At 41.5% G+C, this 25,996-nt stretch overlaps 1 protein-coding gene across 1 annotated transcript in view; it reads right to left on the reverse strand.

The window, feature by feature from the left end:
* plxna1b (plexin A1b) overlaps window positions 1-25,996 on the reverse strand; it is a 187,209-nt gene that overhangs the window by 113,897 nt on the left and 47,316 nt on the right. Inside the window, exon 3 of the mRNA XM_085353144.1 lies at window positions 19,087-19,269. Within this exon, the coding sequence (XP_085209270.1) occupies window positions 19,087-19,269 (183 nt within the window). The remainder of the gene's footprint in view (window positions 1-19,086; window positions 19,270-25,996) is intronic.

The raw sequence follows: 25,996 nt of genomic DNA on the forward strand, positions 1-25,996 counted from the left end.
TCTATCTATCTATATCATCATCATCTGTGTACACAATCTAAATATAACTCCGTTGACTTAAACAGGGGGTAAATCTTATTCAGCTTGTGATGGTGAAATTCCAACACAAACACACACACACAGTGCTGGCACTGTAACAACACTGTTGGACTTAAGTTTAACACTTGATGTAATGGCTTAGGCAACAGGATACTGTAGTACACTATCAGCATCTGAAGAAACACCTCCAGCGCCCGTGTTTGTTTTTATGCGTTTCCCTGACAGAGCAGAGTCCGACATGTGTTACTGGACTTTAAATCACCACTCCCTGCCTTCTTCCTCTTCACTTTGCTTTCCAACAGCTCTCTCCCATTTCCTTCTGCAGGACAGTTTGAATAAAATCAAGACAAAGAGCAGAGGAAAGTGAAGAGTGTGAATTAAAATGTAATGCTCTGACAAAAAAAAGGTTAAGTTAGCGAGAAGGCTGCCCTGGGAGCAAAACAGGCGAGAGGAGAAGAAAGCACAGCAAAGTTTCCAGACAGTCAGCTGAGTGCACTGGACTGTCACAAGACTGCTTTTTATAGAAGTACTCTTTATTGTGTCGTACTCTCCAACACACACACACACACGCACACACACACACACACACACACACACACACACACTTATCTTATCCTTTTCCTTTCTCCAAGTGCACCCCACACAGAGAGGACGTGTGTATGAGAGGAGGAAGTTGTTCATATAGAAAGAGGAAATCCTTCATCCTAGATTTCTCACATAAGTAAAACCACAAACACGTGAACAGACAATTGCACAGGCAATCAAAGAGATCAGCCCTGCCCGGAGTTGCTGTTATTTATATAGCAACACAACCCGATGACACCATTCCAGCTGTGCTAACTTGAGTTGAAGCCAAAGAAATTAAATGTCCACTCTCTCACACAGTTTATGGCAAATTGATGTGATTAGATTAACTCAAAATCGAAGCGAATTACAGTGAAAGTGAGGCGCTAATATAGCAACCAATCAGCTGTTTACACTCAAACACACAACTATATGTACAAAGAGCATCCAAAAACCCAATATGTAACTCAACATGGGCGGCTCTTATGCAAGTTAATTGAATTCATTAATTTCTTCTTCTTCTAACCCTTTCTCTCCTTTTCAAAACTACAAAAACACAACAGACGCTAACAATTTCCTCAAAGGGTAACCAGACATTGCTATTAGCTCATTAAGAAGGGGCCCACATGCTTGCTTACTCACTCTCTCCACTCAAAAGTAGAAAAATTCACATCCCAACAGACCTAGACATGCATACACAGAGAAAACACACACGCGCGCACGCATACATACACCATTAAGCAGCAGCATGGGTGCTCAGCAGGATTTAGAGGACAATTAAAGAGCTCAATTAAACCTATATTCTTACTTTGAGAAATACACATGTTACAGATGGTGTGGCATGCCCTCTTTGCGTTTAAAAACACACTTTGGTGCTTTCCTCCTGGGAAAAATCGCAGGAGGGATGTAGAGAAAGGAGGGAGAGATTTGATGTAAATACGTCTAATGGTTCTGTGTTGAGATAAGTGCCTGATGAAAATGTATCCCACATCCTTGAAATGCAATACTGCTGATACTGATATGATATTACACGTTTTCACAAGGCAATTCACTTCTATGGCTGGAAACCCCTTAATGTTTGTTCACTCAGTGATTATAGCTGGAGATAAAGTGTTTGTGTTTTTCCACAGAGACATTCACAAGCTTGTTTTCCCCCCTTTCATGTATCGTTTCCTCTTTCGGGCCATATTTACAGGTCTGCCTTTGAAAACTGTGCCCATTCGCTAGGCGTGCTTGCATACCCCCTTCCACCTCTTCACACCATTTCCAGTAAAACCAAATATCACAGTCCCATTGTCTTCCTATCCTGCATCCTCCATCCAGGGCCAAGTCTGTTAAGTTAGCCAGCGCAGGAATCTGCTGTTCGTACGTGTGTACTTGTGAGCTCACAAATTTAGAATACACAATACCTTCCTGTTCATAGAAGTCAAAAGACACAATCTCACGCACAGAAACGCACGCGTGTGCAGGAGGCAGATGGTCCAACCTGTAGGTTTTCCACGGCCCATTTGTGGAAGGGCAATGCTTCACTATCCGCCCTAACCGACTGCACGCACACACACAAAAATACACACTCACTCACACATGCAGAGAGGGCAATAAATCCAAACCAGCACAATACAACCCCCGCAACGGACATGGCAGAAGCAATAGCTAATGCCAGAGAAAACATTTCCAAGAGTTCATCTGGAGGTAAACTTGATTCCTGCTCACAGAAGGGCATGCGATGCAGTTCTTCAACAAAGGAGCAACTTGGCAGCATAGTAAAGACTTTATTTTGGCCAATCAAACTGACAACCTCTCCAAATTTAATTGTTAAGACAAGTAATTAAATCTGCCAGGATCATTTAAACCTCAGCTTTTCCCTAACGGTTAAATGTATCATTATTTATGTTTCATTATTAAGCACTGCTTCTGTAACATTCATGAAGTTATAGAAGTTTACAATGAACTTTGCTCTTTATCAGAGTATTTAGCACTTGTACCCTCTTGTGGTTGTAGCTACAGACCCACATTTTTAAGGGTGAGCTTACATCTTTTTAGCTGTTTAAAATTTTCAATCACTTCTATTCAGTGACTTTAATGCTGTATAAAAAGCTAAAATCCATGTCTCATTTTCAAAGGCCTGAAAATCATCACAAAGTCTGCGCTAGAGCTGGGCGATAGAACGATAACGATATGTATCGCGATATAACTTTTACTCGATAGAGAAATTAAACTATCGCGATAGACCTCGCCGCTCTTGTCCTCTTAAAAAAAAAAAAAAGGTCAGCCAATCCAAATTAAGTAGCGCAGAGCCGAACCAATCACAGCCGCAGCGTCACGTCGCGTGACTTGTTACGTACAGCACAAGTGCCAAGCCGCACGTGTGTTTGTTTGGGAAGCAGCCAGCGCATAATGGAGGAAATGAGTGTGCTGACTAGAAAAATCAACCGAGCGTGACCGAAGAGAAAACAGATGATGGTTCCAATGCCGGAGAGATTGTCGAACGGAAGAGCCAAAGAAGCTCCGTAGTGTGAAGGTATTTCGGCTATTTCAAGTCTGACAAAAAACAGAGTAGCGTGCACTGTAAATTGTGCCGAAAGCAAGTCTGGAAATACAATAAACTGGTGCATGCGTCACACTGTGCGCCACGTTATTGTTTCGGTGAAATGAATTTCTACAATACTGTTACTGTTAATTCTACTCTCTGCAGTGTTTAAATGCTTACATATACACACAGTTACTGTCCCTCCACACATACGACTCTGTTCTGCTTCTATGCCCCAGCTTTGTTTACTTTTTCCCACCGAGGCTTCTAGACTTCTGATTGGCCAACATTTCTGCACGGTTAGGAATCTAGCGCCACCTGCTGCTTTGGCATGTTCATAGCAGCGTTTTCCTTCATTTCTGCCTTTATGTGTGGACGGGATTATTTTTTAAAACGAAAACGGAAAATCTCCGTTTTCAAAAATACCCGTGTACGTGTGGACGTAGCCTCAGTCTCTGACTGGAAGCGCTAATTCGTCATTCGGCTTTTGTCAGACTAAAGTAACTGTTAAAACTGTTTGAAAAGCTCAGCTATACAACAAGGAGAGATTGAGAATTTCCTTTTAGTTCTCAGTTTATTTGATATTGACAAAAGTTAGTCAGTTTTGTCTGTTCTTCTGTAAAACAAACAGATTTATTTTTAGAATTAATATTTTGTTTCTAAGTGGAATTGACAATTTAGTCTGTTTCGTTTGTTCTATTTTGAAACTTAAACGCTTTAGTGGCTGCCTTTTGTGTAGTTTGCAATATTTGCCTTTATTTATCTGAAAAAGTCTCATGTTCCTTAAGTACATCTACCCTGTTGAACTTCATCCATCCATTCGCGTCCGCTTAATGGATGAACTTATTATGGGAAATAAATATTTAAATAAAAACAAGTTGCTGATTATTTCAAATTTTACTTGTGAGCAACGGCACAATTAAATCTTACAAATATAGTTATTTGGCTTATATCGTGATAGATATCGTTATCGCCTGAAATGAAAAAAACATATCGTGATATGAAAAAATCTCATATCGCCCAGCTCTAGTCTGCGCTGTTTATAAAACAGAGCCATCGATGCAGCACAACTGATTCTTGTCCTTTGTATTAGGTCACACGTTAATTAACAGTTCAAGCTTGTGTAATGTTTACTGTTCATAAGACAAACTCAACCAGTAAAATAAAAGTAGGACCAGAGTGTTGTCCTGTGGATTATTGCTACACATGCATTGTTAAAAACTGAAAGCCTTATATCTCGTGGGAGTCAATGATTCACAAATCCCAGGCTTGTGGTCAAAAACTGTCCAAGTAAGAAGCTCTGACAAACATCAGATGGTATTTGCAAATTTAACAATATCTCCCTCTAACCAAAAATAAATCTTCCACTCAGTTTTTTTCTTTCTAAAATGATGGTCACACTAACAGCTAACTGATCGTTTGTAGCAGTTTATTGGTGCGATCTCAGAGATGTAGCCTCAATTTTCACCATCACCTTGCTTTATAAACATGCTTTTATTTTCGGTCTCTAGCCTTCCTAAAATCTTAACCCCGGTCTGCAGCCACCTGCGGCCTGAGAGAAATAGCGATGAACACACACACTCTCATCCAGACGTTCACATTTTCATGCACGCAGGCACATGTGGAGCAATTTGCATTTTCACACCCACAAATGCAAGTGCAAGAACTGTGACACACACATGCACAAGCGAACACATACACAGAGAGAGAGTGCTAACTCAGAGCTCAAGTTGAGAAGTCCCAGTGGGAAAAGCCACTTTCCGGAACATTTTACCCAATTTGCATTGCTCCTGGCTCAATCGCTCTCTCTGAGGAGATGACTTGGGAACTGAGAACAAGTCAGAAAGAGAATGTGTGTGTGTGTGTGTGTGTGTGTGTGTGTGTGTGTGTGTGTGTGTGTGTGTGTGTGTGTGTGAGTAAACGTATGTATCTTCTCCAAGTGTAGGGAGGAGAAAAAACAAAAATCGGTGTGTCAGTAAAGTCAGCACAAGAGAAATATGCATTTAAGTGCAAAAGAAAAAGCTTGTTTGGGCATTTTAAACACTGAATACCCACTTGTTCAACTATTTCTTTCATCTACCTAAGCACTCAGTTAGTCAATACTCTATTTATTTCAAACTCTATTAACTGAAGTATGCAGGTCAGGTCTGACTGCTAATGAAATTGGCTCTATATAACTGTGCTTCAATGAGAGCTTGTACATGACAAGTGTTTTATACACAGCATTTACAGACTTCACTGGATGTGAATCAAAAGTCTATAACCAAGTACACCACCTCATGTTTTGGTCAACACCTAAGCTTTCATAACATGAGGATATGGCCTTTTGTGGCTTGTAGTCTACTGGGGACCCTGCATTTCTAAATCTGTTCCTCACAAACAGCCTGAGAGGGAGATGCAGGAGCAATGCCTTAGAGACGTGATGCAATGAGGAGTCAGAGATGCAAGCAATCAGTCTGATTAAGAGTGTGTGTTTTGTGTGTGAGCGTTGCCTCTCCTCACATCTCCTCTCTCTTTTGTTCCAGTTGTAATCCCTCACTTGCCTGTGAGGTCTGACATCATGTTATCTGGTTAGGTATACAAGGTAAAGAGAGGTTCAAAATAAACATGTCTACTTGAAGAATAAGATGACAATGAGGTACAAATTATTTATAAAATGAGAACTGTTGAACTCCTGCAGCTGTGTGTTGCCAAATTCCACTGAAAGAGGAGTAAAAAGCAGGGATTTAGACACATTTCTGCCACTTTCACGCTCTGTGAATAGTAAACTTTCAGCAAATGACCAACATTTTTAAAATCAATCCACATTACTGTGTACAATACCTCTAACCAGGTCTTTACTTTCTGACCCTGGAGGTCGCTAACAATTACAATGCTACTTTTTATCAGAAGGAACGATCGAAAGCTAATTTCCCTTAAAGCCTGTCTCTTAACTCTAATCACCCGGAGGGACAAACAATAGCCAGGAGCTCTGAAGTCCAACCTTCTCCCAGATTAACTCACCTCAGGACCCTTCCAATAACTCTAAGTGGCTTTGTCTCATTAATGCACTATTTGGTTCTTAGTAATAGCAGTTTTAAACTATTTTCCACCAATTGCAACAGCGTGGCTTTCTAAGTTCCTCAAACAAGCTTGTGAGTCCGTTGGTCTGTTTGTAATCTTGCAAAATGTTTATGCATGGAGGTAAATCAAGTTTTCTTAATTTAATAACATTAAAGCTGTGCATACATTTACAGAACTGTAACACCGAGTTGGGATTAGAATAAAGGTCTAAATAAAGGGTGATGAAAGCAGTGGGCCCAACAGGTCCATGGCCCCTTTACCACTGACAGGCCCTATCACACAACTCAATTTTAGTGTATTTATAACTTCCCTTATTAAATACGAAGTATAATAATGGGTGTAGTCTGAGAATTCACTTGCATCTGGTGCGATCTCATTCGTGTTAGGCAGTGATTAAAGGAGCAGGAAGTCTGAGCCAGTTAACAGCCATACCAAGCCAAGTGGGATGGTAATACACCATTAATGTTGTTGTGTGTCTGGGTACCGTTTAAAGTTTAATTACAAAATATCCCTAAGTACTATTCTACAACAAAACACAGTTGCCTTTTAAACAACAAGGTATACAAAGAAATGTGTATGTCAACCTTAGTGTGACAGTCGGTGAAGGATCTGTGTAATAAACATATTGTAACCTACAGCATTGATGTCAAATCATACTGTGAGCTTCCTTCACACACACATGCACAGCATTGCAGAAATTTCCAAAGGTGAGTAGGGTACAATTGCAGCTGTGCCCGTTACTGCACATGAACTTTATCTGGCTTCTCTCTGTCTTTCCAACACACTTTATTCCCACCGGCAGTCTTGACCCTCTTGCCTCCTCTTCACTCCACTGCATTACTAAATGCAGCCATTTTGGCTCCCCTAGGGCCCATGATAGAGCTTTGGTCGCCTCCTGGCCACATTAATACCACTAGGAGTGTAATGAAACTATGGATTTTCCATCGGAGCTCTGACACTAACTGCCTGTTTGCTGTGTATCCACTCTGTGCTATGCTGTTCTCCACTGTACATGTACAGAGGAGAGATTTCCCCAACAACAATAGCTCGTTGTTGTTTTTTCTTTCTGGAAATTGTTTTTCAACTGGATGGCATTATACTAAAAGTCAAATGAGTTACTGGCAAGCTTTTAACAGATGTTAAAAGAACTTTGTGTAAGATTTATTTTTACAGCAAAATTTTAAAAATAATAATAAAAAAAGAAAAACCTTGTAGTTGTAAGCAGATGCACTATCAAAGCAATGAAGTGTAGAATGAATCCTGTCCACAGCCACTGTGTAGTGCATGAATGAACACATACACACACACCTGAAGCCAGACTGAACGTGCAGAAGGAGTTTGTGTGTGTGTGTGTGTGTGTGTGTGTGTGTGTGTGTGTGTGTGTGTGTGTGTGTGTGTGTGTGTTGCCTCTGCAATTTTATTTCTCCCTCGCACATCCCTCTCTCTCTCCTTACACACACAAATGCACACAGGGGTAAACATGACCTACAAGCCCACTTATTTCCAACCCCAGCTGAAACTGCATTCCCACTGTTGTGGTGCACAACTCTAACATTCAGCAACATTGCAGCAACCCAGTTTCAGTGTTGTGGCTGCGTTGAAATCCCATGGCTGAATCACAAACATCAATGCTCCCTGTGACTCTCTCTCTCTCTCTCTCTCTCTCATCGTTCTTCTTCCTCACTATTGCCAACCGTGGCTGCCCTGACTACTGTTGCCATGGCAACCGAGGAGCAGGCCCAGCGCTGAGGGATTTGGAGACAAGTTGGAGTAAAGACCTCTATGTTATTGGAGCCTTATTATTGGGTGTGCACTTGTGTGACTGTGCTTATTGTTGTATGCTCAAAATGCTCTGATATCTTCTGTACGATAATAAAACGGGGCTCTCGTGGGACCACGAAAGCCATAGCCTGCCACTGCAAAGCAGGATAAATATCAACTAAGGAGCATGGAAAGCTAAACAACACAGTACACGTGTATTAGTCCATCACTGATTTAACTGCAAAAGAGCAGTTAAAGAGAATATAGCTAACCAAAGAAGTCTGTGTACCCACAATCTCTGTCTCTTCCCTCTCTTAAACACCCCGTGTACTGGCCATATCAATTCCAAGGTTATCAGTAATCCAATAGGTTTCCCTGGAAGCAGGCGGTTTTCCAGAGACACAGTCAATATCCTGAAAGTAGAAACATCCGGAAGGGATTCCTACCAAGTGTTCGTTCTTTCTCACTTTCTCAGTGACAAGACTACCTTTCTGTACTTTTCTCTCTCTCTCTCCCCCCGCTTCTTTTTTATCTTGAGAACAAATTTTTCATTGACATTCAAAGATCAGTGCATACCGTGACATGCAAACGTTTTGAGACAAACACCAGCACCCACATATACACAGGAAAGCAGAGAAGATCTACAGACAGGAAAACACTCTTCAGTGCCACACGGCAAAAACTGTCAACCATTCCTTTAAAGCACACACATGCAGACACACAGCAAGGTTAAAGTGAGAGGTTGTGGTGTTATTTCTGGGCCACTGGTTCACTGCCAGTGACCCATAAATAAGACAGCACATGGCTCCTATGGATATTACTGCATAGCTGGGAGTCCTCTGGCTATAGCTAGAAGTGGATACGGACTCCTGATGATCCATTTAGGATGGGTTTGCACAGACTGAAGCTCAGCTCTTTACTGATGACAAACAATTGAGTCTATATAGGAACTCAAAGATAACTACTTTAAACCATAAACTTTATATAAAAGATGGTGTTGTCATGGTGGCTATGCCCAAGTGGTTAGTGAAGTGCAGCATTTCAGCGGTTGCCCTGTTGTTGTGGTCAATCCAGATGTTACAGGCAAGGGATGAATCTGCCTGAGAAACTCAGCTGTCAAATCATGAAGTAGCTTTAATAGTTCCTATTTGGCAGACTGGGGAGCTACAATCATGTTTTACATACAGTCTATGGTCCACGTGATCTTTCGCTCATTTACAGTAGAAAAAGGCAAGAAAACTGCCCATTAAATATTTACACAATGCTTTTTCCTATGAACCTCTGTTGCTAGAGTACTTTCAGAGTGTGATGCATGTCTTTGTACATATGGGGGCTTATGCTCATGGTTCCTTCCTGTTTTTCCAATTGTGTGTGCATCTGTGCCTGCCTTCATTAAAGACTGAATGTGTACAATGTGTGTGTGTGTGTGTGTGTGTGTGTGTGTGTGTGTGTGTGTGTGTGTGTGTGTGTGTGTGTGGGGTTGCTCTCTGAGGACCCCGCTTGCGGTACTTTAATTAGCCTAATCCAACAGCAACACATGGATGGAGGAGCATAGTAGGAGAGGGGTGTGAGGGTGGTTGGAGGGCGTGAGGTGGCAGACAGAACAAAATCTCTCTCCCTCTCCATACCATTTGTTACTCCCCCTCCAAAGAACACAACATGCACACACCTCCATCTTGGCTCTTGGCAGTGCAGTTGCTGGCCAGGCCATTGTAAAATCCACAGGGAGGGGGAAACAGTCTTTGAAACGGCCACATGGGCTGCTGGAGGCCAGCTATACCATTCCCAGGGAGACAGCATTCAAACCATAGCCACGCTAAATGACCAATTAAATATAATAGCGAGGGCTTAATTGGTGTTAGCCAATTTAGAATGACACTGTGCAATTAATGTTATAGAGAAGATATAGAGACGACTGTTGGGAGTGTCTGTGTGCATTGGTATGCTAATTCAGCAACCCAAACCAGTCTTTGTGTCTAAGACCATTTTAGCAAGAAAGGGGATAGATGGAATTGTGCAAGAAAGGAGGGCGGCAGGGGGTGTAAAGAAGGTAGATGAAGTGAGATAAGTTGGGAGGAGAAAAAGAATGACTGCTGGGGGAGAGTGGGTGGGGAGCAAGGGAGAGAGTGAAAGAGGGGGGAGTGAACAAAATTAAAAGAAAAAAAAAAACAAAAACAAGATGCACAAACAAATGCTAGCCTTGGGAATAGATGCAATCAGCTCAGTCAGTCAGCTAATGACCAATTCCATGGAGAAAAGTGAGACGGAGAAAGACCGATAGTGTGAGTGAAGCAAAGACAGAGAACAGAAGGACTAAATGGAAAGGACAAGAAGTGCAAGAGGAACAAGAGAAACATGGAAAAGAGAGACTAATTAATCAGGTTGAAACATTTGAATTTAATAAATGGATAGATAAATTACCAAAAGGAGACAATTGCATAATTTGGATATGGGATTAAAATGGGGAATATAAGGACATAAAGTGCCTCACCATTTTTAAAGACTTAGCTGGCGGAAATGTTAAGTCACAAGGTCAGCTACACCAGTAACAGGGCTTTTTTTCTAGCTCCAGTAATACTAATAAGAAGACCCTAGATAAAGTGGAACAAGAGTTGGTCCTGAAACTGAAATAAGTTCACTTTAGCCAGCTGTTACTCTAAGAGACTGGGCAGAGGGCATAAGACCAGTGTGGGGAATTGGCTTTCCGCTTGGCTATCACATACTCTTACGCTAACAGGATTACCCACAGGGTGAGTGCAGTATGGCCAGAAGTGGTCATGAGGCGAGTGGTCTGAAAGCAGGCAGGCTTGGGGCAAGATACAAAGCCAGCTAACACTGTGACAAGGTTTCAGGCTCAAGCTATTACCCCTGGGGGGGGGGGGGGGGGGGGCGCACAGGACAGAGGGGTAATTAGTTAGACAGCGGGAGATGCCATCATGCTGTGTGAGAAGGATAAACGCAGGGAGCTGTTGTATTTGGACTTGTTTTTGTTCGTGTATCTCAAAAGTATTTTGAAGTGTGTGCATTTTAAAAAAAACAAAAAAAACACAGAGAGACCCAGTCTGAATTTCATGGCCTTGAAGTGCTACTAAAGCCTACAACGTCCATTTGATGTCACACACTTCAGAAAAAGACATTCACAAATTACAGTAACAGAATATGCAGTCACCTCATACAACACTGTATGCAAATATACGCAGGTGAGTGTGAATGCAAATGTGTGTTTGTTTCCCTACTCACAAATGTTAATCATCTTAACGTCACTAAACCACAGGAACTAATCAAAAACAATCTATTAAGAATCTATTAGCTTTGCAACGTGTAATCTGATAAGCCTGCTACAGTTGTTTCCCATAGGAGGCTGCGTGCACGAGTGTGCGAGTGTGTGCACGGCAGTGCCGTTTGCATTCTTCACAGTAGATTAGCCAATTTGATAGTAACTCACATATTTACACTCATCATTTGGTGTAATGGAGATGGAAAAGAATCCTTGTATTATCTTTTTTTTTATTATTATTATTTTTTTCTCAGAGAAGCATCAAAGTGCTGTGCCTGCTTCCATTATGTGTCCTACTTCTGTGTCAGGGTATCCGTCCGTAAACAGTTGCTGATTTCTTCCATTTAATGGCTAAGAGGTTAAGCTTCCACATGTGGCTGTAATGGGCTTGTGGTGAGCTGTGTAGCGAGTTGAAGACAGTCTCTTTTAAAACCAGGAACATACATACTGTGAGCTGCTGAGTTTAATTGGAAAGGAATGAGCGTATGAGACACTGTGTGACTGTGACTGTATGAGAGATATAGCCTCCAAAGGTAATCTTTGCCTGCTGTGTCACTCATGACCAAACCTCCGGACACTGTGCTGTCCCAGTGTGTTTCCAAGTTGGTATATACCTGCATGAATGGGCTCATTTTACCTTTCAGTATGAGCTATGATATTCCCTCTAGTGCGTGTGTGTGTGTGTGCGTGTGTGTGCGCGCGTGTGCGTGTGTGACCTGTCAGAAATAATGACACCATGAGTCCTGGCATTGTGCCATCCACCAGGTGTGCTCTTGGCTGTATCAGCTGCCATAGACAGAGCTCTGCTATAATTCTATGGAACTGATGCCTTAAAGAAAATCATTATTTGCTGGAAAAAATACACTAAGCGCATCAACAGTATATTGTGATTTTCACTATTGTACAGTAAAACTGAGTGCAATTTTAAAAAGTGCATGTAACTTTCACACACACATATCATATGGAGAGCAGGGACTCTTTGATGTTCCACCCCGAGATGCCTAATGGAGATGACCTAGAAACAGGCTGGCCTCGTCCTCACTTGGATCATGTGAGCATCCCAGCTTGCATCCAGACTCTTCTAATCTTCCCTTAAAAATGGATTCTAGTGTGGTGCATTTATAATTCATCTCCCTTGCTCTCTCTTTTCATTCTGTATCCCTTTCTCTTGGCTTTTCCCCACTCTCATCTACTCCCCACTTTGGCTCATTAACCCCTGGTAGTAGTGAATTGTGGAGAGAACGCAGAGGTAGTGAATGAGTGCTGTGCAGTGCAGTCACACACAGTTGAACTGAGCTAAAATGCATTAGCGCTCGAGATTATCAAGGACTGAACCGTTCTCATTTGTGGCATTAGCCTACACAGAAGCCCACTGTAACTTATCTTGCTCTTTAAAAATGATTAGCTTTAAACATTTATTGTAGCTTTGGTTAAAGGACTAGATTGGTGCCAAGATTAAGACACATTTGTTAAGGTTTTGAGAGTGAACTATCAAGTCATATCGCCTCTTAATGTCACCATAGCTTGTTAGGAAGGTAGGAAATATGGCTCGTTATGGCATATGAAGCTCTTGCAGGAAAAAGGTGCAGAATTAGACCCCTGGTTTAATGAGACTGGATGGAATCATGCATGTGTAAAGGATGGTATGGCATTAAATCTTTTAAGAAGACCCCTCATTACTGTCTACCCTTACAATCTAAGTGCTACAACCTATTTTCTGGAGTGGGAAAGAGCATGTATGTGTGTGCGTGGGCATACGCAAACTTTATACATGCAAACTTCCTGTATACATGTACACTTGTACATATATTTATTTGCATTCGGAGTGCATATGCGCACACTCCTCACTTTAATGAGAGAAAATGATTAGAGAGAAATAGCGATCACTGCCATTTCATCTCAACACATACAAACGCTCAGCTATTATCAGGGAGGGGAATCTTTGATCACAGAAGGAGATAGAAAGAGAATATGTGAGCAGCAGATGAAACAGAGAAAACGAGGCAGAGAACAGAAGCAAAGAGGCAAAGTGAGGAAGCAGTGGATGATCCTGTTACTCACTGTGCTTGTTACACTAGTCAGAGTTGAGGGTTATGGATGAGTTTTAGACATTGTTAGAGCTTATATTATCCAACAATCTATATGGTTGCTGCTCATACAATGAGCAAAAGCAGAGATAGCAGAAGTGAACAAACCCTGTATATTCACAGTGTGAATCTACAATGACACCCTCCAAAGGCTCGAGTGTGTGCAGACGTGTGCGAGAGTGCATTCACGGAGAGATGCAGAATGCTATTGTAGGATGAATATAGTCATATGCAAGGATAACCTACATATGAGAGAAAGACTCAGGCAGGCAATGAACAGAGACAACTGATATCCATTTGCTTGAGCGACAATCACACAAACACAGACACATTAGCTTAAGCTTGGAGATTTAGATTGTCAAACATATTTCATTGTCCACTGCCTGCGTCGGTATAAGTAAGACCTTATAATGGTCATTACATTACTTTAATAATATGCATATAGTTCAAGTTTCACTCCCCAAAAAACAAAAAACAACAATAAAATCACCATCTGTGGTCCTCTGAGCACTGTATTAGCCACGGTTAGAATAACAAAGGCAAAATTCATTTGAGGTTACGTGCTAAATGAGTGGTCCTACGGCATATTCCTGGCTCGTCTCACACATTTGTGGCTCAACTGGGCTATTTGGGAAAACACCATTTTACTGTGCTGACAGCACAGAGGGAACAAATTGTAGCAGAAAATGATACATTTAGCTGTTAATATGAGGACATTATGATTAGATTGGAAGACTGATGGCACGCTGGGAGAGAACTAAATTAGGTGGAAAAACTTGGTGTTAAATACAAAGTGCAAGTTATCCGTTTTGTCTAGGGAACTTGATCATAACTCCACAGCCTCTGCCATATCAAATCTCTTTCACAATCAGCTACATTTCCATTTCCTCCGTCGCTTTCTCATCCGCTTCGTGCGTTTGTGTGACCCCATGCAGTTGGGTGAACTAATGACCGAGGGCCACCAAGAGCCCGCACAAAGCTGGCCTCTGTGCTCATGCCCGGGCCAAACAACTCGTGGCTTGGGAGGCTGAGCCAAATGATGACAAACCACAGAAGTCTCTCACTCAGACACTCACACTCACACACACACACACACACACACACACACAGACACACACACACACACGAACAAACAAAGTCTATGTACCATATTTTCAGACTGTAATTTTCTGCACATTCTCAATTAAAAGATGACGACACAAATAGAGAATCAGTAAAAGACAGATGTTTATTTCATCATTCCTCCCTGACAAGCAACTACTTTATTTTCAGAATGTGTGTTTTTATTTTATTTATTTGATTTATATATAATTGTTTTTTACTATTTGGGCACTGTCTGCAAAGAGAAGGCTGGAACAACAATTTAAATGCAAAGCACTAAAAACAGCCTCACACACACAAACACATACACACACAGGGGAGTTGGACAGGGCAGCATTATGCACCAGTAGAATAACAATCATCAGTCAATTAGGCCATGACATGGTCTCTTGACGGTGACACCGGCAGCCCCAGTGGAATACATCAGTGACTTCACACAGCAATATACACATACAAATGACAAACTGTCACTTCTTATTAACCCCTGAAATGCTGTCTCACTGGTGTAGTTACGGCTTAAACCTCATTTCTGCAGTATTATCTTTACTATGATGAAACATTTTTTTGTTATTTTCAATAGGTTAGAAAAATAAAGATGCAAGCTTTAGATCATTAGATCGCTTTTGGGGATAATCTTTAACACCAAAGCTGGAGCAAGTTTTATGTTACAGTTACTTGTGTGGGTTAAGTTTTTCTTAAAATTTGACAGTGAGAAATATTATTTAGAACATTTGCTGAGGTAATTTTAGACAAAGCTCAAACTGAAGATGAGACTCAAAGACTTAAAATCTGTAATTCATAAACCTAACTGTGGCTTCATGAGGCCTGCTGTGTGTACAACAGCAACAACATGTGAAATCCCATCTGCCACTTAATGTTTAGATTGCAGCTGCTTAGCTGACGCAGTCATCCACTTAGCTTTTACAATGTGCTGCAGGGTGACAGAACAAATACTCGGTCATGTTCGCTTTCAAATACACCTCAACGGATCCTGTACTGATTAGCTAATGAAAACACTTACTAGGTGTAGGGTCAAACATGTTATTTTTTGGCTCCAAGACATGCTCTCAAACCATCATCCACTGCACTCTCTGCTTTGAATATCCATCAGTTTTCTTCCACATATCCAATTCGGGGTCACAGGGGAGCTGGAACCTTTGCCAGCTGCTTTTCAGCAGTGGGGTACACCCTGGACAGGTCAGAGGATTTTCAAAAAATGATTTCTCATATTCAAAGGATTTTTAAAATGCTATGTTGAAGTTTGTTACATCTATAAACCTATGTGTTTCATGTAGTAACATGTAGTGTAAGGCCTTATTTGTCCCATTCACTATGTTATTCTTATGCTGGTCGTTTACGCTAGTCTTATATTGTCTTCTAACTTCTGTCAGAAACTGCGGGGAAGCTCAATTGATGCACTGATGAATGGTCATTGAACGGCACCCACACACCTGAGCCTGGCATGGACACAATGGGGGACACATCGAGCACTTGGGGCTCGTACCACCTGGCACACTGGCCCTATATACACAGCAGATGGCTCGCGCTGGCCTCTGATGGAGGGTGCAGCTGAGGAATCCTAACCTGCGTTTGAGTGTTCGTGTGTGTGCAGCACCAAAAGCAGACAATAGGTACTAGATTGTCAAGTGCAATCCTCCCTTCTTCTCTCATCTCCCCAGACCACCTATTGAGATGGTGCATATGTGTGCAAGCGTATGTGTGAGTGTGTCATGGTTGATGCCCATTTATTGTCACTGCTCAACGGGGCCTGAAAGCACAGAAGTGGCTGAGAGAATCACTCAGACTTTTATCATTATAAATGTGTTGGCTAAACAAACCACAGCAGCTTTGTTACAATGCTTCTTCAGACAGAAAGGCATAAAAGAGGAGTGAATAAGGTCCACTATGTAAACTAGAATAAAGCTGACAAAGACACAGGGACCGATGGCAGGCAGAGCCAAGCACCCAGACATAATCACATCGTCAAAGAATCAGAGCTTTTAATCCTAAAAATTAAGTGCAGCAGATAGCCGGTCAACAGTTGTGCCCTTGACCACAGCAGTATCCAGATGACCATTGAAATTAGTTAATCAGAGGGCATCACCTCTCTTCATCGCTTCCTTCCCCCTTCTTCTTCCGCTAACCTCCTATATCTCCTTCATCTTACCGTCTTCCTTCCTGATTCTCTCTCTCTAATGTCGGTGTCCCATCAAACCATTACTCATTAGTAAAAGCTTCTCCTGCGAGTGTGTGAGAGACTACAGAGCACAGAGGGACTTCATTAGTGCTTAAAACATGTTGTTTATGCTACTGTCTTGTTGCTCTGGAAAACCTTGAACATTATAGTTAGTTAAAAATAGACTGAGCGCAGATATAACAGATTATCAAAGCACTTCACGTCTAGCCAATAAAGATGTGAACAAAAAGTTATTTAAGGTAAAGTGATGTTCCTTAAACCTCAAAACTCTCCCAGGAGATTAATGTGGATCCATTTGGCAAACATTAGTTGGTTATATTTAAGATTATTGCAACAGTCACTGCCAGATTTGTTGTTTTTCGGATTTGCCAATCATACCTTTCCATGTCTCTTAAAACGCACCTGAAAAGCACACATGCAAGCTGTCTCCTTAAGGCAAATTCATCCAGCCAACCAATACTCTCCTTATTTCTGCCCCTCTTTCCCTTCATCGCCCTCAGGCAGAGCTATATAAACAACATTCAACACTAATGCTCTCCTGAGGAAGGTGTAAGAACAGGAACATACTCAGTAATTCCTTCATGGCCTGCATGGACTCCCACTCGTCCACACAAACTTTAACACTCGCCCTGAAACAGACGGTGCTTTTACTGAAAGGATAATGACACAAATAAAAATCAGTTACAGAAACACTGACGCACACAATCAGAGGACCCAACAATCTGTTATCACACACTATTAATTCAGTTGCTCTTTTTCCATTTTTTTTTTCTTCATCTGCCTCTTTATGGCTGCTGTCTGAGTGAGTGAGTGAGTGAGTGTGCGCGTGTGCATGTCTGTGCATGCTCCAACGTCAGGTTTTAGATATTGTTCCTTCACAGCAAACTGAATCCTTTCCAAGACCAGATTATTTTAGTTGTTTTTGGGTTTGACTGAAACACAAGGCAGCCAAAAGAACCGCGGGCTCCTTGGCTCTGCTGTTGCGCACACGCACACACATGATGGCGCGCACACACATGAAAACGACTTATCTCAAAACCTACTGCAGCAGTCTCTTCCCCAGGTGATGCTCCAAACACACGTATATACCTCAGTCAGAGTGCATAACACCACACAAGAAAAGACATGTGAGAACAGCTAAATAAATAAAGGGACTGTTGCCGAGCTAAGTGAATGGGTGTCACTTTGACAAATGCACGGCACTGAATCTTAGTCGACACTGTATTGTTTGCCGTCTCATGCACTCTCATAAACACAAACACATGCGTGCACACACGAACCCATGCCATCGCAAGCGCGATGCATTATTATGCACACTGTGAGTGACAAACACACAAGCATTGCGTGAATACATAAACTCGTATTAAAAGTGCACAAACACACAGGCTGATTATACATTCATAATATTGAATGGATGACAGGTCTTGAGCAGTGTGGAGAGAAATGGGGTGAATTCTAATGAGATACCATTTACCCCGAGAGCTCTGTCCTCCATAGTCTGGATACACACACACGCGCGCACACGCAAAGGAACAATTGCTGAGATTGAACACAACACTGTTACACAAAAAGGACCATAATTGCGGAAAATTTTACATATATCTAACATACTATCACAAAAGGTCAGCTATATCAGTTTAATCAGGCACAGAGGTTTGTCCATTTGTTACATGACCGCACATCATTAATCATTCCTCTACAGAAAAGGGTGCAACAGCCGCATAAGTGCGATGACATAAACCCTAACTTGCTTTGAATCCACAAAGAAATTGACCCAAAGAAAGGGACAATAGTTTCATCAAGAAATGCACTTTAGATTTTCTTCTTCCCCACCAATGCATCCATCACCACTTTATCCCTGTCCAAAGCTCTATCCACCTCAGCCCTGCACAGCTGACCTGAACAGAAAAGCCATTCACCAGTCATAGCTGTTGGATTGATTGAAGGTGAGCTCTTAAAAGACCGTACGTGGCATTGGGACAAAGCAGTTACGTTTTATGCCTGACGTGACAAACATGACAATCAATGAAAGAGTAGGCGCAGACTTGCTTTAAATTGCTTGTTAAATGAAGAGGTTTTAAAGAGACACTCGGATGTCCTGCTGGAAATAGCCACCAGCAAGAAAAATGGTGATGACTGCATTTAGTATAAAAAAAAAGCATCAGCAAAGTGCCTTATGCAAATCTACAACGATTAGGCCGCCAGTACACAGCTTATGAACTGACAAGCATCACTGGGCAAAACGCTGGTAACCATTCACAAGTAAAAAGATATTTGCCAGAAAGTTGCTTCCTTTTAACTGGATAATAAATAAACGACAAAAATCTAAATGCCTTTTTGGCTTACACACAATTTCCCTTCAACTTCATATTCCATCCAGTTCAAATGGAAAAGAAATACCAGCATCGATAGAAAAAAATAAAACAAAAATTTTAAAAAGACCACACACACACACCAACAATCCTACCTTCTTCAGTTTCCCATTGCGTGAGCCAACAAACGCCACAGTGTTGCCACGGTAGTCATACGCTGCCACTGAAGTCATGCCATCATCCTTATCGATGAAGAGAGGAATCCCCTCGATGGTGCTGGTTCCCCCCAGAGGCTGGTTGAAGTCCTGACCACAGAAGTTATCGTCGATCTGAAGTGGCTAGAGACAGGAGGGAAAGGCAACGAAATGAATCAGACAAAATAAAAGCACTCAAAATTCTATTCTGATCTAAAGCAGATTGTTCAGCAGAAAACAAATTAATGTAGGTTGTGATGTTTGGGGTGATTGTGTGAATGTTTTTCTGTCTGACAAGAGAATTCTTTAGATTTGTTGTGCTTTTAAAGTGGTATTTACAACAAGAAATGGAAAAGTATCTCATTTCAAAACAATAAATAGATTCCGTTTAATCATGAATTCATATAAGGACACATTCTAAAAATGCTACAAATTAGCTTTTATATTCAAAGAAATGCCTTTTTTAAATTCTAAACTAATGTGGTCTCATACTATGGAAGCCGCATGTGAAGCACCTATTCTGAGAATTCCTCAAATGCCCTTAAAAACAATTCGTAAAAGCAGCTAAGCTGCCTAAAAGTCAACTTGCTGCACGTTTCCATATTCAGTGAGAATGGCCAACATATTTGATTGTTGATTGATTATTGAAATTGAGGTTATTCACTCACACTCACACACTGCTGTCTTTAAAGCACAATCCCACCATGCAAACCCCTTTTATTCCACAGTGTTCGGTCATGGTGGTGACACGGCAGTAATGATGGTGACTATGTGACAATATCTGGAACATTCCAGTGTCACGAGGGGTCTATCACCCCAGGCAATCCACTGACCCATATGATGCTTTAACCAGTCATGACATACAAACACAGTCAGGGTATAATCCATGAAGCAGGGTTAAAATGCCACAGCCAATAAATGCTTTACTTCATTTGCACATTTTTGTACACAGTTTCAGGATATCAATCAGGTATCACTGTGGTTAAGTATTAATACATTAATCTGATGGATAACATTTAGTGACTGTTGTTTCTAGTTTCCCACGCTAGAAAAGTGACCAATGTTTCCTTATTTCATCACTATCAACATCTTCCCCCCCCCCAACTTCTGATCAGATGAAAACTAGCCTGAAAACCACTTAAACTCTGGGAAACTGAAAGCTATATTTTCTACATTGTTGTACATCCAAACAATAAGTGATTAATTAAACCAAACCAATAACTGTCACGGCCAATCAAAGTAATTCTCTAGTGCAAAATAAATGTTTAAAAAAAAAAAAAAAAAAAAAGGTTGTCTGAAGTAGTGCTGGGCATCAGGTGACTTGTCACCATGTTTTTGCTGCTGATGAGATGAAGTTGGTAAGATAGGCTGACACCATCTAAGAGCTCAGACTTTTCTCAGCCTCAATGTGGAACTTTAAGAGAAGCTTAACACTTGTTATCCTGTTAAAAATAATTACACTGTCAAGTTCCAGACGTACAGGACTGATAACATTAATATGGGAGCTACACAGCAAAGGTTATCACTTGTTATGAGCCCGGCCACTAGCCGCTACCACAGTGATAACAGTTGGCTAATATTACTATTGGATTATTGCTAATAGAGTTAAACGGTATGCTGTGTGCTGGCCAGGTTAACATTTATGATAACTGTTTAAAACTTAAATATTTCTCAAACTGGAGCCTGACTCACTTCTTTAAGTTCCTAAGTGTCTGTTAGTGTCAAGAACGTCAACTACTTCAGCTGCTAGTGTGCCTGGCTGTCTGCAGCAGATGTGTGTGAAGTTGTGTGTTCACTGAAGGAGGCAAAGCCAGCACTAGGCCTGCACAATAAATCGAAAATTTATTGTCATTGCGATATCAGCCTGCGCGATGGGCCCATCGCAAAAGACGACGTAAAGTGCGATAATTGGGTACCTTAAAATGTTTACACACGTGCTTTAAAGAATTTACCAATCAAAGAAACCCCTTTACACATTTGACCAGTCGAATAGAGCCCTTCACGGCATTAACCAATCAAATGGATTAGAGGCCCGCCTCCTACGCAGGTGGGGAGCGAACAACGCTGCAGCAACGAGTCAGAGTTGTAAAGGTTGAGAGCGAGACGCATGACGAGAACGCTACTGACTATGAACTCGTGCCTAAAAAATAAAATAAAAAAAAATAGTACCTCGCTTATTTGGAGGTATTTTGGATTTGATAAAGACGACGTTCTCCAAACACAGGTACTCTGCAAAACTTGCCGAACACTCGTGGCAACCACCAGAGGAAACACGACTAATCTCCACCATCATCTTCAATACAACCACAGAGAACTGTTTGAAGAGTTCCAGAAAGACAGGGGTAGCTAAACAAAGGTTGCTAATGTTAAGACAAAGAGCGCAGCAGTCCAACAGCCGTCTCTGTATCAGAGTTTTTCAAGTGGAACTCCTTATGAGAAAACGTCAAAGCGCTACAAAGAAATAACAGAGGCCATTACACATTTTTTAACAATGCCTATAAATACAGTTAGCAGAGAGGGCTTCACCAGTCTGATACATAAAGTGGACCGGAGATACCCATCCCCTCACGAAACTACTTTTCCCATGTCGCCATTCCACAAATGTATGAAACATGCCGGAAGACCGTCATGTTTGAACTGAGCCAAGCTGAAAACTACGCAAGCACTACAGTAAAGTTTCCTCTCCAGTTTTGACTTGCATCATAACTACTTGGTGAGTGGTAAAATGATGAACAACTGCATTGAGATAATTTGCAGTATAATTTAAGTTATGTTTATTTAAAACTAATTCTAGAGACCAGGAAGGATGTCTTTCAGAATTCAAGCCTCAATGTTTTTTTATGGGGGCAATGTTTCAATGTTAAAGTGCACTTTGTTGTTACACTGCTAATACAGCAGCTTTCATTAAATAAAACTGTTGCAGTAAAGCGGAAATTATGTATTCATTTTTTGTTTTTATTTTGCTATTTATTTTATCGCAAGTCACATCGTTATCGCAGTATTGATCACAGTTATCGCACATCGCAGGTTTTCCTAATATCGTGCAGCCCTAGCCAGCATTGTTAGCATCGTTGCTGTAGAAATTGATTATCACCTCAGACAGTAATTTTTAGCAATGATTAGTGTATGAGTATCAATTTTCTTTGACAACGCCAATCAAAAAAAGTCCACTTTGGATGCTGTTATTAACAGAGAATAAATGTTTGTGCATCTGCGACTTAACCACAGCCGGCAAACGTGTGAGTTGCTGTATTCACACACATACACATACATAGGGAGCGTGTAAATGGCGGTGTAATCCATAGTCTTATCACTACATCATCTGATTGATCCGCACAGGAGAAAAGATAACACCCACTCCCTCCTGATCTGCTTAAATTGCCTGCAGCTCGGCACAAGTCAATAAAACGTTATTCTGCCTTTTTCTTCCTTCTCACTCTTTTTCTGTCTCCTCCTAGCCACTACAGTAACTTAGCAAACATCAATATTCCCTCCCTGTCCTTTTCTACTTCTGTACCTTCTCTTTTCATCCACCCCTTCTCTCTCCATTTCTCACAAAGTCACCAACTCCAGCCCTCTGTCCATCACACATCTGCCCACTTAGACCAAGTCCTCCGAGAGGTGGTAGGACAATCAACTCGAGACAACAAAGTGCTTGCCCCTTCTTACTCCCCATTTTTTTTGCCCTAACGTGTCACAGGGTAGAAGGAAACAAATAAAGGGGTCAGTTTAATGGGGGTTTCTGTGTGTATGGCAGTGTGTATATTTAACGAAGTGAGAGCTAGAAGCAAACGCAACCATTACCTGAAACAACTTTCTTTAGTAACCACTGATGGCTAGAAGGCACTTTCATCCCTCACAACAAAGGCGACTGACAGACAAACATATAAGCACCCATGCGCACACAATAAACCGAGACATTCTTTCAACCTGAGCAAGCAGATGTGGTTACAAGCAACAAAATAATTCCTCATACACATCATATGACAAAAACTAGGGCCAACCATTTTAAACCATGTAGTCATGTGAAAGAAGTGCATGCGTCTTCAGTAGCGTTTCCACACAAACAACCACACACACACAAAATCCCAAGATGTACAAGCCTAAGAGGCAGGACCTAAAAAGGTTAATGTATCTTCTTTAGAGGAGGCCAACTGTGGAAAATACTGTATACAGTTGCCCCAAGACTCTATAAGGGTTAATACACAAACCACCATTACAAACACAGGCATTAGCAAGTGCTCACACAGTAACCTACACAGGTCTCTCTGCGGTACTGGGGGGGTAAAGGTGGTATACAATTCCTGCTGGTCTAAAAGGTTTAAACAGCGTAGATCAGCATGGAATAGAAAGCATTTCCCTTGAGGTCGGAAAGCATTTTAACAGAGGCTACACTCTGATGTGGGTTCTGCAATTTAACACACTAAAAGATTCCCATGTGATTTGGAGCTGATATTTAGTATGGAAAGGATATTCCATCCTTTGTGGTCTCTGCAGAGTTGCTGGCTGGAGACTGCATGTAATGCTCCGCAGTGTTTTCAAAGACACGCAGCTCCGCCGGGGACGAAGGAGTTAAGCCAACAACCTTCCGCTGACTTTGGCAGCAGGGTCTTACAAATGCAGAAGAGGAGGTTTCTTGTTTTGATTTTCACAGGGTGCCTGCGGTGCACACTGAATGAATTTGTGGATTTGCTTTTCACAGAAACTTGGCCTGTTCTCAAGTCCCCCCTCTCAAAAAAGAAAAGGGGGGGAAAACAAAAACAAAAACAAAAAAAACATGTGAGTGCTGTGCTCAAGGCAAACAGAAGCTGATGGCTCTTAATGACGTGATCATTGTCACTTTATTTTTTTCTAAGTGAAGAAGCATTTATTGGAAATACAATGTTTAAAATGTACCTCCTGAACAATTTATCAAAGCTCCAATCAACATCTGCTGAGTTTATTATAATCAGATACAAAGAGAACCAGATAGTTACTAGATGGTTTTGCACAAACAAACAAAAATAAATCGATTGAATAATTAACAACAAACATAACTTTTAACTGTTTAACTGTTGTTGGATTTGACTATTACTCGATCTTTTATGGGTTATTGAATACACACAATTGTACAATTCTCTCCAGCTGTTGATTCTTAATATGCAGCTCATACTCATGGTGGCAGAGAACTGTCCGACCTAAATACTGCTAGTAAGTATTGAGAACAATTATACACATAAAACCAGAGTGGTCTCTACAACCCTACGTAATCATGTTCATCAACCACAACTGTATTTCTTCAAGAAGGCGGAGCCGCTTCACCCATCTCGTGCTGCAAAATGGCAAAATAGAGTGAAAATGTTCATATGGCTCCAGACACGTGTGCACACAGCTCCACCCACAATAACAGACTGATTACAGATGTGCGCTGGATGGCCAGGCCTAAAGGAAATGGTTGAATAATCATTCCCCCATGATTGCCATTTCTTCAACATATTAAGTCAGGAAAATATGTCTGGGCACACAGACTAGCCTCAAGTGGAATTTGTCAATAGTCACCTCCATTGAGTGAAACATATGGAAAACAGCAGAGTACAACATGGGGTTATGTAAGGGAACATACATAGTGTTGTTGACTGAAAACACTGCTGTGAATTATGGCAATTAAGGAAGGAGGAAACATGGGCGGCAAACACAAAACACTCGTTCATTTAGAAACAGGCAAATAAATTGGGTAGCCTGCTGCAGTAGCAGGCACTATGTTTCTTTGTAGAAACCTGTTAGTAAGAGGAAATAAATGCTCTGTAAAGGAGTGGAGAGGACAGCGGAGAGGGGGACAAAAACTGGCTGGCATTAATGCTGACGGCGTGGTTTCGAGACAAGCCTGTCGTTCATGTGTGTGCTTTTGTGCGTTTCTGAATGCGTGCGCATGTATGTGTGTGTGTATTTATCATGGGCAGCAAAAAGAAAATGCTTCTCTCCCCACTAGTCATCAGCTGTCTCCTCATCAAGCCAACAGAGACGTAAATGCGTTTCCAGAAACATGACATGTACCTAACTGATGCATTTCACTATAACGATGGCCTACTTTTATGATGGTGGGTGCGAGAAGATGAGAAAGAATGAAAGAGAGAAGTGAACAAAAAGAAGTGACAGACAGCAGTATGAAGAGGAAACCGAACATATGCGGCATCAACCACAAGTGCTGGCTGTTCCTCTGCTGTCCTATGTTGATGAAGTTTTCCCACACACACACGGTACCTGCATCTGCCAGCATACACTGTGTGTGTGTGTGTGTGTGTGTGTGTGTGTGTGTGTGTGTGTGTGTGTGTGTGTGTGTGTGTGTGAGAGAGAGACTGCCTCCAAGCAGAGTGAGGGGTTTTGGGAGAGGGCAGCATCATAAATTACCCAGAAATCTCAGTGAGGGTTTTGAACTCATGGAAGCACTGCAGGACTTTCTTCAAGTAGAATAAACACAAGAAGTGCTACTGAGCTTGTGTGCATGTGCTTGCAAGGATACTTGGAAGTGCTGATTTTCTAACCAAGAGAGCAGCCTAACAACCTTTTACCTGGTGGCTTACAGTGATATCCATGGTATCATAACTATGTGCATGTGCTGTGTTTATTTCTGTAGTCAAAGACAGTCGACATCAACCCCCCAGAGAAACACAGAAATTAATTTCATGTGGCAATATACAGCAAGAAGCAAAGGGGAAAGAATTCATGTGTAACTGCCAGGCACACGCGCGCAAACAGAATACTGGCCTACCATTTCAAAATGATTTACCAGCATAGCTCACTCAGATCTCCGTAATGTATAGCACTAGTGACGGGGCTTAGAGGTTCTCAGCTGGAAATAAAGACCTTATTTGAATACACACCAAAAATTATA

Source organism: Diplotaxodon limnothrissa, linkage group LG5 (genome assembly GCF_057381915.1).
Source record: "Diplotaxodon limnothrissa isolate DT_005_m linkage group LG5, D_limnothrissa_male_GT1.1, whole genome shotgun sequence".
NCBI lineage: Eukaryota > Metazoa > Chordata > Actinopteri > Cichliformes > Cichlidae > Diplotaxodon > Diplotaxodon limnothrissa.